The sequence below is a fragment of the Rana temporaria genome, chromosome 11, assembly GCF_905171775.1.
Source record: "Rana temporaria chromosome 11, aRanTem1.1, whole genome shotgun sequence".
In the NCBI taxonomy this organism is placed as follows: domain Eukaryota; kingdom Metazoa; phylum Chordata; class Amphibia; order Anura; family Ranidae; genus Rana; species Rana temporaria.
Window position 1 is genome coordinate 54,660,502 of NC_053499.1, and position 19,986 is coordinate 54,680,487.

The window sequence follows — 19,986 nt, forward strand, 5'->3', positions numbered from 1 at the left end:
TGGTCAATGTGGGCTCATTGTAATAAAGTGTCCTTTGCGCTACCAAATACATTTATAAAAAAAATATGAACAGATAGTGATAATCAAAAAATCAAAACTGCCTGCCAAACCTAATTGTGTTCACAATACACATAAAGACAAGATAAAATTAGTTAAGTGATTTTACGCAATAATATATTATCACCACAATGAATGTATGTGATAGTAAAATAGAATAAAAAAAAGTATAGTCCCAAAGAATATCTAATCCATGTGGTTCTTCATATTCAAACTATCTCCAATATACATTATTTTCATCCGGCTTATTATGTGCTCACAGAACTCTCATCTTTAAAACATAAATAACCAGCATAACGTTATATGGGACCCTTTAGCTCTCATAAGATTCCACCCCACGATCTTTACTGGGAACTTTGCGTCTTTCTATGACCCACCAGGTCACCAAACATCCGAATTCCAAATATCAGGAGCAAACAGCTATCAAGGATATTTTGGCTCCAGTAGGAACAAGAATCAAGGGAGAAAAGGAAAATAAATGCCTCCCATAGTGTGATAAGTTCAAATACTGGGGTGTTTATTAAAAGTAAATGGACTCTTACATCAAAAACAATCAAAATCGCATAAAGGCAAAAACGAGGCATTTGTGCGCCTTCTCACTTCACTTCCGGTGTACATCCACGTCAGTCTCTGGCCACTCCCTACGCGTTATGTCACAGCACGTGATTTCATCAGGGGACAATCCTCATGAGAGCTAAAGGATCCCATATAACTTGATGCTGGTTATTTATGTTTTCAAGGTGAGAGTTCTGTGAGCACATAATAAGCCAGACGAAAAGAATGTATATTGGAGATAGTTTGAATATGGAGAACCACATGGACTAGATATTCTTTGGGACTATACTTTGTTTAATTCTTTTTTTATATCACATACACTCATTGTGGTGATAATATATTATTGTGCAAAATAACTTACCTATTTTATTGTGGGCTCATTACATAATCAGACTTTTATTAATATAATGTGGAAAAAGCTTACACTTCATTACTTTGTTTGCATTGAGATTCATTTATATTTCCTTCTTCAAACTCAGATGAGCCCTCAGCCAGCTGAATAAACCAACAATAAGGACTCCCTTTAGCATCTATATAATGATAAAATAAATACATTTGGTATAGACGGTTGTAACTACTACATAGAGTAACATTTTATTTCTTGTGTTTTAACAGAGGCTCAAAGGAAGCTCATGGCCAGCCAGGGGGGAGCAAGCAGTGGCGCAGCAGAGGCCAGCTTCGCTCGACCCACCGCCATAGCCATCTCCCGGGAACTACTGAGAAGTAAAGGGATAGCCGGATTGTACAAAGGTCTGGGAGCGACTCTATTAAGGTGACTAGAACACCAATTGAGCTTTGTTGTGCACATATTCAGGAATATATTTTATATTTGGATGGATAAAGGTAAATCAGCTATTGTTTGTATTATCTGGAATGTACCGTATTTATTGCGGTATAACGCGCTCCCGCGTATACCGCGCACCCCTAAAGTTGCCCCTGAAATTCCTGTAAAAAAAAAAATGTTATATGATTTTATTACTTACAGTTTTGGTGTCTTCCCAGCGTCCATCGTCCTGTCCGGCGTCCGTCTGCGGCCTCGATGGTGTCCTCCCGGCTTCTCCAGCGCGCGCCTCAAGTCGAGTCCCCACTTCCCGCGCTCAGTTCGAACGCCGCCGCCGACATATACCGAGTGCAGTACACTCGGGTACATTCGGCAAGACTCGGCTTAACTGGCCGAATGTACCCGAGTATACTGCACTCGGTATATGTCGGAAGCGGCTATCGGCGTATATCGCGCACCCACGATTTTCCCCTTATTTTAAGGGGAAAATAGTGCGCGATATACACCGATAAATACGGTATCTACAGTATGTATGTTAACAGAAAGCCATCAACCAGGCTCAGATTAGTGACAATAGATTGTCTTGGATACAGAGCACTCCTATGCCCTTTACACACGATCGGTCCATCCAATGAAAACGGTCTGATGGATTTTTCCATCAGTTATCCGATGAAGCTGACTGATGATCAGTCATGCCTACACACCATCAGTTAAAAAAACGATCGTGTCAGAACGCGGTGACGTAAAACACAACGACGTGCTGAGAAAAATGAAGTTCAATGCTTCCAAGCATGCGTCGACTTGATTCTGAGCATGCGTGGATTTTTAACCGATGGACGTGCCTACAGACGAACGTTTTTTTCTATAGGTTTTTTATCCATCAGATAATTTTAAAAAAAGTTCCTAATTTTTTAACCGATGGATAAATAACCGATGGGGCCCACACACGATCGGTTTAGTCTGATGAAAGCGGTCCATCAGACCATTTTCATCAGACAAACCGAACGTGTGTACGCGGTATAACTGATGGATACAGATAAAATTGCAGCGTTCTATATAAAGAACAGAATAGCTTTGCTGACTGCCAATACAGAATAGCTGGACCATGCCTGCAATTATGTGCCATGTCATCCTGCCAGACTGCCTGCACCAGCATCTTTTCTCGATGAATAGAAAGACTTTCAAAGTCAGACAACAAAATTGCACCATAGTCGTAAAAATTTTATAATGCACCTGTCATTTCGTAGCAAAGATCATCAAAGCATTTTAAGGCCTTTAGCTTTTTTTGGAAATGCAGCATTAAGCTTGACAAACTACTATACTTTGCCTAAGCATACCATTAACCCATTTACTGCCAGAGCTGTTTAATTAATGGTGGAATACCACTAAAAAATGAAATGTGTAAATAAATCAGCATCTGTGCCCCAAAGATGAAACCTACTGTATATCAAACACTAAAACAAGGCTCTACCAATAGTCTATCTAGGGATATCCTCCACTAGGAGGCCCTCAGTTATCCCCAGTAGACAAATCTTGGGCTCCAGGGGAACCTGTATCTGGAAGGCCCTATTAATAGTGTCTACAACCTTTGTCCAGTACAGGTGGAGTTTCGGGCAACGCCACAGTAGGTGGATGAGATCCCCATGGTCCCTGCTGCACCTAGTGCAGCAGGGGTCTACCCTCAGTCCCATACGCGCTAATCTGGCTGGTGTGTAGTGGACCCTTAGGAGAATATAGAGCTGCGATAGTCTGTGTGCCACGTTCAGGGAACACGTGGGGACCGCCTGCAAGGCTTCCTCCCACCGCTCATCCTCAAACGCGCCCACGTCCCGCTCCCACCGAGCCACCGCCTTGAAAGGGGCACTCGGTAGGAAGAGATTTAGCAACATAGCATAGCAATTGGATATGAAACCCTTATAGGTGGACTATTTTGTGAACCTTGAATCATTGTGCTGAGTTGCTGACAGAAAAAGAAAAAGCTTTAGACAGAATACCTGAGAGAAAAAAACATGTGTTAAAGAGTATCTAAACCAGTGTTTCTCAAACATTTTTTGTTTGCTACACCCTTTAAAAGTATGCAAAATGTCAAGGCAACCAGTCTAAAATATAAAAAAACATAAATGATACTTATCAATGGGAATCTATCACATCAGAGGTCCCCCCACATGTAAATCCCCACATCAAAATAATGTTCTCCCTATACATCAGAGGCCCATTACCGCAGAATCTCCACATCACAGAGCTAGAGGCCGCCTTTTCATGTCAGAGTACCTCCTATACATGAAAGACCCTCATCACATCAGCGTACCCCCATAAAAGCCCTCATCATATTAGCGTCTTCCTATAACTTCAGAGTCCCTCATCACCGCAGAGTCCTGCCATCCATCTCTGACCCAGGGCAAACAGGGTCTCGTGCTTGAGGCACCCCGTGAAAACCCAAAGGGCACCCTGGTTGAGAAACACTGTTGTAAACCAAAAGCCAAACATTTTATACATTGCAGCTTACCAGCCCATGGATGCGGTAACTACATTTGTTTTCCTTTTTTCAGGATTTTAAATTTAATTTTACCTGGTAATCACAGTTGCCTCACCCTCACATTCTAGCATTGCTATGTGGCTGTAAATCCAAAGTGAATGGCATTTTGTTATATCACTGTGAATCACAATTGCCATATATCATTTTTGTTTTTCAATAGTTCCATAGTTGGTCAGGTTGAAAAAAGACACAAGTCCATCCAGTTCAACCAAAAAATAATAATACAATCCCATATACACAATCCCATAACCACAGTTGATCCAGAGGAAGGCAAAAAAAACACAGCAAAGCATGATCCAATTTGCTACAGCAGAGGAAAAAATTCCTTCCTTTTTTCTTTTCCCTTTTATTATAAAACAAAATAATACAACACATAATACACAAACAATAATACAGCCACGGTAACAGTCCTACCTGTTCTTATACATCCCTTGCTGCCTTATGATCTACATTAAACATATACATCAATCATACCTATCTCTTTCCCCCCCTGCTTCCCAGAGAGGACATCCATGGAAAGCAAAAAAATAAAATAAAATTCCTTCCTGATCCTCCGAGAGGCAATCGGATTTTCCCTGGATCAATTTTACCTATAAATTATAGTACCCATTTATATTATATTATGTAAATTTAGGAAAGAATCAAGGCTTTTTTTTAGGCAATCTTCTGAGCTGTTCAGAACCACCTCTGGAGGGAGTCTATTACACATTTTCACAGCTCTTACTGTGAAGAATTATTTTCCGTACTTGGAGATTAAATCTTCTTTCCTCTAGACGTAAAGATTGCCAGCTTTGTCCTCTGTGATGACCTTAAAGTGAATAACTCCACACCAAGTTCACTATATGGACCACTTATATATTTGTACATTTTTAATCTCCTCTTCTCAAGAGAGAATATATTAACTTCCTCCATGCCTCTTATCAGTTTGGTTGCCCTTCTCTGCACTTTCAGCAGTTCTACAGTTCCTAGATATCCTTTTTATGAACTGGTGCCAAAAACTGAACTGCATATTCCAGATGAGGTCTTACCAATGAATTGTACAGGGGCAAAATTATATCTCTCTCTCTGGAATGGACTTTGCTCGCTTTGGAAACCGCAGCTTGGCATTGCGTGCTATTTTTGAGCTTATGATCTACCAAAACCCCCAGATTCTTCTCTACCACTGAATCCCCCAATTGTACTCCCCCTAGTATGTATGATGCATGAATATTCTTAGCCCCCAAGTGCATAACTTTACATTTATCAACATTAAACCTGTGGAAGAACAACCATCTCTGCAGCACTCCACTAATAAAGCCTGTATGGTAGAGTGGCCAGATGGATACCACTCCTCAGTTAAAGGCACGAGACAGCCCGCCTTAAGTTTTCCAAAAGGTACCTGAAGGACTCTCGGGCCAAGGAGAAACAAAATTCTCTGGTATGATGAAACAAAGATTGAATTCTTTGGCCTGAATGGCAAGCCTCATTGCTGGAGGAAAGCATGCACTGCTAATCACCTGGCTAATAGCATTCCAACAGTGAAGCATGGTGGTGGCAGCATCATGCTGTTAGGATGTTCCGCAGGAACTGGGAGACTAGTCAGGGTCAAGAGAAAGATGTACAGAGACATCCTTGATGAAAACCTGCTCCAGAGCGCTCTGGACCTCAGACTGAGGTGAAGGCTCATCTTCCAACAGGACAATGACCCTAAGCACACAGCCAAGATAACAAAGGAGTGGCTATGGGGCAACTCTGTGAATGCCCTTAAGTGGCCCAGCTAGAGCCCAGACTTGAACCTGATTAAACATCTCTGGAGAGATCTGAAAATGGCTGTGCACAGACACTCCCCATCCAACCTGATGGATCTTAAGAGGTCCTGCAAAGAAAAATGGGATGAACTGCCCAAAAATAGGTGTGCCAAGCTTGTAGCATCATACTCAAAAAGACTTGAGGCTGTAATCGATGGCTAAGGTGCTTCAACAAAGTTTTGAGCAAAGTCTGTGAATACTTATGTATAGTACATGTGATTTTTTTTTCAGGGAAGGAACAAAGAAAAAGGGAGAGAAAAAATAAGAGAAAGAACAAGAGATGGCAAGAGAGAGGGGTGGGGAAAGAAAAAAGAAATTAGGATAGAGAGCTAAAAGGAAAAGAAAGAAGAACAAAGAGAAAGAGTGGTACATCCTAAAATTTACCATAAGGGGTTTTAATACTGTACGAGTGGAAGGGGACTCGGGGGGCGCAAATAACTTGTCTTGCCTTGGGTGCTGACAACTGATGCTACAAAATAATTGTACTGTTAGGGGTCCCCACAACTTGGGATATTTTACCAAGGGGTCATGGCACTAGAAAGGTTGAGAACCACTGCTCTAGGGAGTGTAATACATTCTATGGAGAAATTTCAGTTGAACATGTTGGTCTCTAGCAGAGATCATCAATTTAGTGTATTGTGCTACCCCATTCTGAGGCCTCGTACACACGACCGAGTTTCTCGGCAAAAACTAGCAAGAAACTTGCTGGGAGATATTTTTTTGCAGAGGAAATCGGTCGTGTGTACATTTTCGTCGAGGAAACTGTCGAGAAACTCGACGAGCCAAAAAGAGAGCATGTTCTCTATTTCCTTGACGGGAATGGAGAAAATTGGCTTGTTGAGTTCCTCGACAGCCTAACAAGGAACTCGACGAGCAAAACGATGTGTTTCGCCCGTCGAGTTCCTCGGTCGTGTGTACGAGGCCTCACAGTCCTCCTAACAAAGGGTAGGAAGATCGCCCTTCCACTTATAATAAATAAAGCTATAGTCTTGAAACTATGACATTTCATGAGCAGGGCATAAATAAAATAGAGAGGTTTTTAGAGGCCCTGTGTCTTTTCAAGAATTCAAGGGGGTATTCTTGAAAAGAGGGTGGATGCGAGAATTGAGATCTAATTGCATACCTAACTTGAAGGTTTTTTTCAGTTGGAAAGTCTGTATTCCTCCTATGATCAACATGTACAAATATATAAGAGGTCCATACAGTGAACTTGGTGTTGAGTTATTCACTTTACGGTCAACACTGAGGACAAGGGGGCACTCTTTACGTCTAGAGGAAAAGAGATTTCACCTCCAAATACGGAAAGGTTTTTTCACAGTAAGAGCTGTGAAAATGTGGAACAGACTCCCTCCAGAGGTGGTTCTGGCCAGCTCAGTAGATTGCTTTAAGAAGGGCCTGGATTCTTTCCTAAATGTACAGAATATAACTGAGTACTAAGATTTGTAGGTAAAGTTGATCCGGGGTAAATCCGATTGCCTCTCGGGGGATCAGGAAGGAATTTTTTCCCCTGCTGTAGCAAATTGGATCATGCTCTGCTGGGGTTTTTTGCCTTCCTCTTGATCAACTGTTGGTATGGAGTTGGGTGTATAGGATTTTACTGTGTTTTTTATTTTGTTTTTTTATTTTTTGTGGTTGAACTGGATGGACTTGTGTCTTTTTTCAGCCTGACTAACTATGTAACTATGTAAGTTCACCTGCCAAGAAGAGTTGATCAAGAACATGAATACCCACCCTTGTCCAAGCTAGTTTCTGAAATCATATATTCAAATCTTGGAGTTTGGGGTTGCCCCACAAGTGAATGGAAGGGACAACTTCTTGATTTTGTCAAAGTAAAGTAAATAAATATAGGAAACAACAGTACTACTCATTTTAATAATACAGTATGTGTTCTATCCTCTTTGACTTAATCAGAATTTCTGTTCCCTGCAGGGATGTACCCTTTTCAATGATATATTTCCCCCTCTTTGCCAACTTGAACAAACTTGGGCAGAAGACTCCAGATGGGAAATCTCCCTTTTTCGTGTCTTTCCTTGCTGGTTGTGCAGCGGGGAGCACTGCTGCTGTTGCTGTTAATCCATGTGATGGTAAGTTGGTAGGGCAGTGGCGCTGACAGGGTTGCATTTATACCAACTTTATGGAGTTGGATTACAACCAAATTATGCTTTGGTTGCTGCCTGTGCTATTAATATATACGTTCTTGAATCACAGCACTGAAGAAAAAAATATAAATCATTGTCCTTGTGTTAAATAATTATTAGAGGACACAAGTAGGCACACTAAAAGGTGCATAGTCACACTTTCAGCACATTTGGTGGAGTTGATTTACTAAAACAGGAGAGTGCACAATCAGGAGGAGCTGTGCAAAGCAACCAATCAGCTTAATTATGGTTTTATTTTTTGCCAAAGCTTTATTGAACAAGCTGAAGTTAGAAGCTGATTGGCTAACATGTAGAGCTGAACTGGATTTTGCCCTCTCCAGTTTTAGTAAATCAATCCAGTGTGTTGTAACCCATAGCAGCCAATCGGATTTTATCTTTCCTCAATTTACAACATTATTAAAATTCAGATGGAGGAGGGCAGAGGAGACATGACATTTGTGTACATAAACCTTTGAACGTGAATGTGAACACACAGAAACCATTTATAGATTATGAGAACGGAATCAAGCATACAAATATGTTCCCCTAAAGCATTTGTTTGCCGCATACCATACCAATAGTGTGATCACCTTGTCTCAAATACCCCATAATGTGGGTACATTCATTACAAGTACACCCTAATGCAGGGGTCTCAAACTGGTGCCATGTCTCATGGGACACGTAGTTTTGCAACAGCTGGAGGGCCGCCAGTTTGAGACCCCTGCCCTAATGCCTCATCAGTGGTGAATACTGTAGGCTTTATGATTTCTCTGTCCTTATGTCCTATTTCAAAATATGCAGCCCAAGAGAAGTTTATTGGTTGAACTCGATGGACTTGTGTCTTTTTTCAACCTGATTAACTATGTAACTTTGATTACTGCAGAAGGTAACGTGATAAAGTCACTTGACACAAGACAGAATCACCACCATTTTAATTGCAGCCCATAGGGATTGAGTCTTAAACCAGCCATAGATGGATCAAATTTCAGCAGATTTAGCGGTGACCAACCAAAATTTGATGTACTGAAGTCGATCCATCCATCAACTCCAGTACAATCAGCCTGATTTTTGGCATGCAGTCACTGCTGGCAGCTATAGGAGTGGGCAACGATCATTGTGTTCTGCCAGCAGGGAAGGCTCTCCACCAGCAGAACACTATGGGCCAGATTCACAAAAGAGATACGACGGCGTATCTCCTGATACGCCGTCGTATCTCTGAGAGTATCTATGCGGCTGATTCATAGAATCAGTTACGCATAGATAGCCCTAAGATCCGACAGGTGTAATTGACTTACACCGTCGGATCTTAGGATGCAATACTTCGGCCGCCGCTGGGTGGAGTTCGCATCGTTTTCCAGCGTCGGGTATGCAAATTAGCTTTTACGGCGATCCACGAAGGTACGCGCGTTCGTTACGTCGTCGCTAGTCGGTTTTTCCCGTCGCAAAGTTAGGCCTGCTTTTTCATGGCTTAACTTTAGACGAGCCATGTTAAAGTATGGCCGTCGTTCCCGGGTCAAATTTCCAATTTTTTTTTTTTTTTTGCGTAAGACGTCCGGGAATACGAAAGTACGTTACGCATGTCGCCATTCAAAGAACACGTCGGGGTGCCGTAATTTCACCCAATGCACGTCGGGAAATTTCCTAACGGAGCATGCGCAGAACTTTACTCCGCCGCAAGTTTATACTCAAGTGCTTTGTGAATCAAGCGCTTACGAGGAAAACTTGCGGCGGTGTAACTTAAAGACGATACGTTACGCCACCGCAGTTCTCTATGAATCTGGCCCTATGGCTCTGCGGGAGAGATTGCCCCATAAATACTGACTGTGTTGATAGGGAACTCAAGCAATTCTCTTTCCTTCCACGAAAATTGTGTAATCATTGGCATGCTTTAGATTCAGTGTCTGATATATCAAATTCAGGCTGAAATGTAAAAGGTAGGGAACAATAATTACACATAAGAATTACAACTAATGAAAAAAAAAACCTTTTAAAATAAAATCCAGGACTGCCTTTCTTCAACTTAGCATGAGTAAGTCTCGGTTCACATTGGTGTCATCTGACATCTACGAACTGCTGTGGGTGTCAATACAAAGTTAATCACACCCCCAAATCATTTGACAAAAAGCAGTGCGAACTGTGGAATAGGATCGCATAGATCTGATGCGATCTGATTCCAGTGTGGACCAAAAAAAGGGTCCTGCACCATTTTGGTGCGAATGCAATGCGCATAATTTCAGCCTTACAAACTGTATGGCTGAATTCACATCACACAGACATCACATGTGAGATGCACAGCAATGCGGTGCGAATCACATGCAATGTCTGACATTGCATAAGTGTGAACCCAGCCTAAGTGCAATATATTAGTGTACCTTACATGACCTTACTCTGGTGTGGCCTGTTTGTCAGTAAAGCCTGGTCTCCTTTGGCCCTTATCTCCTATGAGACAACCCATTTTATGTACTGGTCTATACACAGGCAACTATTTCAGAAAATAAGAAATGTATTTCATGCAGCAAGTGGACTATCATTATGTTCTATGGCATTCAGCAGACTGTCTCACTAGAATATCTGTGTCAATGGGGAGAAAGCTCTGCAGCCCTTGGCAGATCATGCAGGGAGGAAGAAGATAAATGTTCTTGTTATCTAAAACACCTTGTTATATAATACACTTATTGACGCTGAGGCTGCCTGGTGCTGGGTCATACTGTAACAAGGCCAAAGCTGTAGGAGGCCAGTGCCAATTCTGATTAGGGGGATAATGGAAAACAATGTCAAAAAGAAGATTTTTGTTAAAGTAAAATTATATATGGCATATATTTACATCAGTAATCACCAACATTATTATTATTTTTTTATTGAAATCTTTTATTTTTTATTTTTTCAGTGATTAAAACAAGATTACAATCATTGCAACGAGGTGTTAACGAAGATACTTACTCAGGAATCATAGACTGCGCCAGGTAAAATTTAAGCTGACGGATTGTCTATACATAAATATGTAATCTGGGCTTTTACTTTGACATACATTGAGCAGCACAGGACCGTCTGCAATATTGATTGAATCCTGGGCAAACATTTTCATGGCCCTCCGGAATCCACTTATCAACTACTTGAGGGCAGTGCAGGCTTAAGGGGCAGTTGTTTTGGGCCCAACAACAATGACTGGGCCCAGGGCAGCTTCCCCTTTGCCCTGTGTTAAAGATGGTCCTGAGGCAGCATGCTGTTGTCTGTTGGCAGTAGGACTGATTTCAAACCTTGCTTAAAAAGGGCATTTTAGGTGACTTAGTACTTCTAATAATCAGAAATAACAGTATGATTGATTATAGAAAATATTCATCATGTTGGATAATCCGTGTGAAGCATAACGGATTGTTTTCGTTTCTACAAAGAAATTAGATTGATTCACTGTGCCTAGCATCCACCAAGCTGCAGAAGAAAGTTAACAGGTCTGTCACAGGGGTGTTCAAATATGGAAGATCAGTTCTCATATCATCTCTATGACCATTTAAAAAAAAGAAGGTTATACAGCTTTTAAGATTGCAGAAAAGGGCAAGTAAATTAACAGGGGCATGGAGAAGCGTAGCTAAGAGAAAAAAAAAATAGCTGAACTGAATGTATTTCACCCTTGAGCAGTTTAAATTACCCTGTGGCTGTTTTTAAAACATTATATATATATATATATATATATATATATATATATATATATATATATATATATATATATATATATATATATATATATATATATATATACATACAGTACAGACCAAAAGTTTGGACACACCTTCTCATTCAAAGAGTTTTCTTTATTTTCATGACTATGAAAATTGTAGATTCACACTGAAGGCATCAAAACTATGAATTAACACATGTGGAATTCTACATAACAAAAAAGTATGAAACAACTGAAAATATATTTCATATTCTAGGTTACTGATTGGCACACTCTTGGCATTCTCTTGATGAGTTTCAAGAGGTAGTCACCTGGCGCAGCACCCCATCACTCTCCTTCTTGGTCAAATAGCCCTTCCCCCGCCTGGAGGTGTGTTTGGGGTCATTGTCCTGTTGAAAAATAAATGATGGTCCAACTAAACGCAAACCGGATGGAATAGCATGCCGCTGCAAGATGCTGTGGTAGCCATGCTGGTTCAGTATGCCTTTAATTTTGATTAAATCCTCAACAGTGTCACCAGCAAAGCACCCCCACACCATCACACCTCCTCCTCCATGCTTCACAGTGGGAACCAGGCATGTAGAGTCCATCCGTTCACCTTTTCTGCATCGCACAAAGACACAGGGGTTGGAACCAAAGATCTCAAGTTTGGACTCATCAGACCAAAGCACAGATTTCCACCGGTCTAATGTCCATTCCTTGTGTTCTTTAGCCCAAACTATTCTCTTCTGCTTGTTGCCTTTCTTTAGCAGTGGTTTCCTAGCAGATATTCTACCATGAAGGCCTGATTCACACAGTATCCTCTTAACAGTTCTAGAGATGTGTCTGCTGCAAAAGGTGGCTACTTTGAAGAACCTAGAATATGAAATATATTTTCAGTTGTTTCACACTTTTTTGTTACGTATAATTCCACATGTGTTAATTCATAGTTGTGATGCCTTCAGTGTTAATCTACAATGTTCATAGTCATGAAAATAAAGAAAACTCTTTGAATAAGAAGGTGTGTCCAAACTTTTGGCCTGTACTGTATGTATATATATATATATATATATATATATATACATACAGTACAGGCCAAAAGTTTGGACACACCTTCTCATTCAAAGAGTTTTCTTTATTTTCATGACAATGAAAATTGAAGATTCACAGTGTAGCACAGCAATATTATATCTATATAACCTGCAAACCTGCAAAACTAAAAAGTAAAAAAAAATCTAAAAAGTCCCAAAAGAATAATATCAACATAAATATCCAGATAAAAATGTTGAAAAAATATATCTTAAAAAAAAAAATATGTCCTCCGTGAATAGGTGCATAGAATCCTGTGGCAAGTGAATATCTAAAAAAAATGAACAATACGCAGCGCTAATGAAATGATGCACGCACCACTATACAAATTAAGGGGGATATGTGTCCGGTAAGTCATGTAGATATGTGCAAACAAATAGTACAAGTAAATATATATAAATAATAATAAAAAATATATATTGCATAAAAAAAAATCGCATCACACTAATGTGCATAAACAAGCATAATAAGTAATAGTGGTAAACAGTCCAATCCTTAAAAATGACACACATGTCCATGTAAAAGTATTCTAAGGTGCTTCAGTGTGGATACAAAATTTATGAAAAATTCCACAGTGCTTTAGTGCATGTAATCTGTAGCAGCAATCCAAGGGTGATGTATAATACAGTTCATACAACAACACAAGGCCCAGTGAGTGATCCAAAAGTCATGCCAAGGTGTAGTCACACATGTGTTCCCCTATGGAAATGGCCGCTCACCTTAGAACGTGCGACCTTGCAACTAAGCTTGGTCTGTGCACGCTTATGAACCACACCTGGGTTCTAATGGATAATCCTGGGTTCCTTGGCAGACAGCTCCAGATTATAGAATATAATGTGTAAATGGGGATTTTACTGCGCCGTTGTCTACGGCGCGCATGCTCCATAGACAATGGTGTACACCTATTGGCAAATATCTCCTTAACTGTGTAGGTTTAGGAGATATTGCAAACACCTACAGGTAAGCCTTAATCTAGGCTTCCCTTTAGGTGTAACTTCAGGATGGAGGTTTACAACCACTTTAAGAATTCACTTACGGGAAGATAAAAATGATCACGCTCATCAAACAAATGGAATCTGCCTCACCACTTCGAACAGCACGACTCCGTCCAAAAACGTCACAAGGATAGACTCCTCCCCTAGACACGTGCGGCCACGTGATAGGGCTTCTTCAGCTTCTTTTACTTTGTATGGAGGAGAGCAGGCATTTCACTCAGTGACAGATATTCAGAGGGCATGGAGTGTTTTGAAGCAGAATTCTGTGCGCCTATTCATAGAGGACTTATTAGTTTTTTATATATATTTTTTCCACAAATTTTTTTCAACATTTTTATCTGGACTTTTTTGTTGATATTATTCTTTTGGGTCTTTTTTTTTTTACTGTTTAGTTTTGTATGTTAAATAGATATAATATTGCTGTGCTACATGGATATATATATTTCTTGATAATTTTGGAGTGTGTAATCACTTACCTAGTGTTTGGCTGTGCAGCATTTGGTCACCTTTATTATTCATTTATTTTTTAGGCGGTCATTTGCGCTGATTTCTAATTTTATATACACCTATTTTTAAAACATGAAATAAATGCTTCCGTGTAAAACAAGAAATTAATGATTACTGGTCACATTGTCAAATTTCACTGTGTTAAAAATATTCAGCATTCAACACTTCCAGGAATGTTCTTTCTTGGATTCTTGGATTTCTTGGTGTTTAGGATTATATTGGGCTTGAAGTGTATTGCCTACCAAAGATCTGTTTAAAATATGTAATTTTTTGTGGTATATATTTTGTCTTACTTAACGGAATTATAGACTTTGATCGTTTTTGTGGATTTCTTTCCAGTTTGTTTATTGTAAAGTACACTTTCTTTATTTAAACAAAATAATAAAACACTGGATCTGATTTATAATATATGGGGGCATGGAAAATGTGAGCTGTTGCCCACAGTAACCAATCAGAAGTCTTTTTTCATTGTCGATCTTGCAAAGAACAATTATAGTTTCAGTTATTATGGACAACGGCTCAGATTCGCCTTTCCTTCATCTATTATGAATCAGCTTCCCAAAGGCCCATAAAGTAGGTCAGACTCTGAGTAAAGAGCAGCTCTGGCTCACAAGGACACCTTACCATATTTTATGTATGTGGCTGAGCTTGATGGAGCAACATGTCTGCTTACTGTCACTAAACCCCACTTAGATAAGCTGTAAGGCCAGGTAAAGAACATGCATACATGTATGAGTTCAGTACACATTGGAATTTTGTTAAAAAGGAATGAGCAAGATAGATATCAGAATTACCAGTATGGGCGTGTCACAAATAACCTTCGCCATATCCTGGTACTGCACTGTCATGAATAGGGGTTAGAACATGGCTTTTTTTTCTCAGGTAATAGGCACAGGAACCCCCCCCCCCCCCCTTTCAAGTCACCCTTCGCCTCCACCCCCTACCCACCTCTAAGCACCCTCCTTTGGTTCCACCCCCTACCCACCTCCCAGTACTGCACCTATCAGAGAATACAGAGCCAAGTATAATTTTGTGCTACTTGGTAATTTCTATGGAATTTGTTAATGATAACTAGAAAGATAGTAAAAGAGATTCCTTGCAATGAGCCACACAACAGTAGACTTTCCCCACAATAAAATACCACCTCAGCAACAATAGACCCCCTAGCAGCAATAACAGGTCTCTCAGCACCCAGCATCAATAGACCCTCCAGCAGCCAGCAACAATAGACCTCCCCCTCAACAGTAGATCCCGCCCAGCAAAAATGTACTCCCCAGCAAGATAAGACCCCCCCCCCCCAACAGCAACAGTAGACTTACCCAGCAAAAAAAGATCCCTCAGCAGCTAGCATCAATAGACCTCCAGCACACCCCAGCACCCCTTGCCATTACATACACTCAGTGCTGGAGGTGCCAAAACTGCGTTCCCCCACATTCCTGACGAAAAAAGCCCTGGGTTAGAGCAATGCTAGGTAGATAAAATCCTAAGAGAGCATGAGACCAATGAACCGGGAGTCCATAAACTGTTAAAATGGGTGTTTGTTCTGCAGGACAATACAAAACAGTCAACACATTTCAGGGACTCAGAAATATCCCCCTTCTTCAGGGCTCAGAAGTATACTTAAATTTAGGAAGATTCAAAATAGCAAAATAATTACAATTAAGTTGCTTGAAAAATGAAACAAAGTAATAAAGTGCTTAGGAGCAAAATAGCAACGCACTGAGGTTTTGGCGCTCTCTTTTGACATTGTATCCATGGTTTCCAAACTTCAGGTCCCTTGGTTTAAGGTGTACCCTGTTTTGTGTTTGAGAACAGCCTCACCAGAGCCATTGTGCCTCATAAGCTTGTTTGATCTCCTCAAACCACGATCCATTGACTAGTCAAATTCAGCACTTCAGTTACACATATTCCTTGATGAATGTAAGGGTCAGGGATCTGGGGATTTAGTTTAACTTTTAGGGTCCATTCAGACTTACACATTGCAGTAAGGTGTGTTAAAGTGTGTATTACTGCAATATGTGTCAACGCATATGTTCTAGCCAAGTTTGACAACCTACATTAATTGTATGTAGTGATATTTTTAACTATTTTTAAACTAAGGCCGGTCGGTCCAAACCGATGAAAACGGACTAAAGGACCTTTTCATAGGTTCCAAACCGATCGTGTGTGGGCCCCATCGGTCAGTAATCCACTGGTCAAAAATGTTAGAACTTGCTTTAAAATTGAACCGATGGATGCCTAACCGATAGGTCAAAACCGATGGTTAGTATGCAAAAGCATCGGTTAAAAACCCGCGCATGCTCAGAATCAAGTCGACGCATGCTTGGAAGCATTGAACTTCGTTTTTTTCAGCACGTTGTTGTGTTTTACGTCACCGCGTTCTGACCCGATCGGTTATTTAACCTATGGTGTGTAGGCACATCAGACCATCAGTTAGCTTCATCGGTTAACCGATGAGAACGGTCCGAAGGATGGACCGACCGTGTGTACGCGGCCTAACCCACAACTATAGTACATTAAGAGCCGGTTCACACTGGGGCAACACGACTTCCAGCACGACTTTGGGAGGCAACTTGGACTTGAGTATGAATCATCAGGCAACTTACAAGGCAACTTCAAGTTGCCTCCAGAACAGTACAAGGCAACTTCAAGTCTCCTCCGGGACAGGAGGCTTTCCAGTGGCCAATCAAACAACAATCAGCTCTGTGGGAGGGAGGGGTTTGCCTGAGAAATGTATTATCTTCCTGTATTGTTGCTTCAGTTAAGACAGTGATCAGACTTCCATTGAAATCAATGGGTGCAAGTTGCCTACAAGTTTCCTACAATTCGGATTGAAGTAGTACAGGAACCTTTTCTGAAGTCAGAGCGACTTCAGTAGTGTGTATTAAGACGGTTCCATTCACTTCCATTGATTTTCTCAACCACGCGACTTGGGACGACTTGGGGCAACTTCAAGTCAGATCCCAGGTCGCCCCTGTGTGAACCGGCTCTAAATGGTGTTTGTTATATGTGTAGAGTTCAGCCTTAAGTGTTCAGGTAGGGAGAAGATGTCAAGGAACAGGAAATGAGAGGAAATCTCTCACCGTGCCCGAGTATGATTGTCCCCCACCCCACTCCAATTCTGGTCTGTACTCACACTGTGCTTTAAGGAAGCATTCCTATGTCATTACCACTGCCAGCCAAACCACAATGATCCTTGTTTCCATTCTTCATGATGGCTCTGTGTTCTATGAGAGTTCGGTGCTCGAGCGTAGTTTGCACTCACAATGAAGTGAACTGTGAGACTCCAAGTGAACAATACACCAGACCATCTCTCTTTCCTGGGCACAGTACATTTAACCCTCCCTGGACACAGTTTGGAGCACTCACATGACACAAACAGACGACACTAAGGGGTGGAGCCATGCATGGACACAGTTAAAATATCTAGTGCACATATGCCAAACACAAGGTGGGCAGGCCAAATCTGTCCTACCAGGCCTTGTCATTTAGCCTTCGCACCCATATTTGAAGCCAGAGGCTGGGCCGCCTACACAGGGAGGTACGAGAGCCAGGCCAGGTAGGAGAGAGAGATATGTGAGGAAGCACTCCAGAACCCAGCACTCTGTACACAGCACACGCCTAAACTCTGCACTCTGTACATAACACACTCCTGAATTCTGCACTCTGTACGTAGTGCACTCCTGAAACTTGCACTCTGTATCTAGCTCATCCCAGATACAACCACCCCTTTGAGAGCAACCATACTGCTAATGCGACCCAAAATGAAATTGTGACTACACCACTAGACCCCTGTCAGGTTTCTTTTCCTGCCTGTTTCCTGTTGAGGAGGTCTCCCTTTGATTCCTGTCAGGGACCAAACAGGAAGTAAAAAGAGGTCTCTGTAAAGTGAGAAGATATTCTCTTTTAGACAGTTGTCACCAGAAGAGCTTGCTCCATTGGATGATTTCTCCTCGCCTCTTGTTTTTGTGACACCAGGACCAATAGTGAGGGTAAATCTTCCCTGCAGTGACACAGACAGCAATAAAAACGGGACAGTGATCTAACGCAACTCTCATTCTTTGCAAAACTAAAAAAAAAGTAACATTTATTTTGAATGTAGTTTTTTTTTCCGCTTTAGGGGTCTTTGTAAAAATAATAGACACAGACATTGCACAGTTCACTTTTCTGTTTATGCGTCAGGCTTTGTATCTGAATTCTGTTTCTTCAACATATGTCTTTGTATTTGCAGGAAGATCTGGAGGAGTGAAGGTCCAGCTGCCTTCCTGAAGGGGGCATACTGCAGAGCCCTGGTTATTGCTCCACTTTTTGGCATTGCACAAGTCATCTATTTTATAGGCATTGGTGAATTTATCCTGGGCTTCTTACCCTCCAAGCGCGATTAACGAAAACCTACAGTTATCTTCTTTTAGTGGCACCCTAACTTCAGCTCCTCTTGCCGCACAGTCCTTGTGTGGACGCTTCCTGGTATTGCCTTTTGTCACTTGTGGGTTTACAAGCTGGAAGACCTTACACCAGTGCAATCTGTCCTGAAAATCTGCAGAGCCTTTCAGCTAGTTAGGTAGCGTTCCACGCTGGCAAGCAGGACACAGTGTTAACCTTACAGGCAAGAAAGCTGTATTATGTCTGGTTGTTATTGCTTATGTTGCTGGAACATATTTATTTTATTATCCTAAATGGTGAAAGTCTTTGTTTTAGATATAACAATCATATTGTTAATCCAAAATCTGCAGCATGGACCTGCAGCATACTGTACAAGAATGGCAACATCCACATACATTTTAAATAGTTAATTTATTTCAGATTTTAAATTGTCTAGCATCTATATGAATGTTTTGAGCAAGCCTAGAAAAGTATAGGGATCGGGATTTTTTTGTGCTAGGGTTACAAGAGATAATTCTAATCAGGATACCTACTGTTAGACCCCATTCACACCTGAGCGTTTTGTAGCTTGGAGCCTGAAGCTACAAAACGCTGGAGGGGAAAAAATCTATTATTCTCTATGGAGATGGTTCCACATCTCCACTCCAAAACGCCTGAAGCCAGAAGCTCAAACAAATTCTGGGACTTTCTTTTTAGGCAGATTTTGGCGTTTTTCGGCTTTTTACATTGGTGACCTTTTGACCTGTACAAAATCATGGCAAAAACGCTGTAAAAAACCCCGCAAAAATCAAGGTAAAATTGCGTGACTTTCTGCCTGAAAACGCTATGCTCAGGTGTGAATGGGGCCTTAAAGAGTACATGTATACATAGGGGCAGATCCACAAAGCGATTACGCCGGCGTATCTACTGATACGCCGGCATACTTTCAAATTTCCCTGCGTCGTATCTTTGTTTTGAATCCTCAAAACAAGATACGACGGCATCTGGGTTAGATCGTACGTACGTCTTCGTACGCCTTCGGATCTAAGATGCAATTCTTCGGCGTCCGCTGGGTGGCGTTCCCGTCGTTCCCATCGTAATCTGCGTCGAGTATGCAAATTAGCTATTTCCGACGATCTACGAATGTACGAGCGGCCGTCGCATTCTTTTATGTTGTCTCCAGTCGGCTTTTTCCGGCGTATAGTTAAAGCTGCTGTTTTGTGGCGTATAGTTAAACCTGCTATGTTAAGTATGGCCGTCGTTCCCGCGTTTAATTTGAAAAAAAAAAATTTGTTTGCGTAAGTCGTCCGTGAATCGCGGGATGGACGTAATTTACGTCCAAGTCAAAACAATGACGTCCTTGCGACGTCATTTCGTGCAATGCACGGCGGGAAATTTAGGGACGGCGCATGCGCAGTTCGTTCGGCGCGGGGACGCGCTTCATTTAAATTAAAAACGCCCCCTACCCGCCCAATTTGAGAGATACACTACGCCGCCGTAACTTACGGCGCAAATTCTTTCTGG

General features: G+C 41.3%; 1 protein-coding gene across 1 annotated transcript in view; it reads left to right on the forward strand.

Moving 5' to 3' along the window:
* Positions 1-19,359, forward strand: part of SLC25A22 (solute carrier family 25 member 22) — a 126,205-nt gene extending 106,846 nt beyond the window's left edge. Inside the window, exons 7-10 of the mRNA XM_040328532.1 lie at positions 1,228-1,384; positions 7,646-7,800; positions 10,742-10,817; positions 18,332-19,359. Coding sequence (XP_040184466.1) covers positions 1,228-1,384; positions 7,646-7,800; positions 10,742-10,817; positions 18,332-18,485 — 542 coding nt within the window. The 3' untranslated portion in view covers positions 18,486-19,359. The remainder of the gene's footprint in view (positions 1-1,227; positions 1,385-7,645; positions 7,801-10,741; positions 10,818-18,331) is intronic.
* The last annotated feature ends 627 nt before the right edge of the window (positions 19,360-19,986 follow it).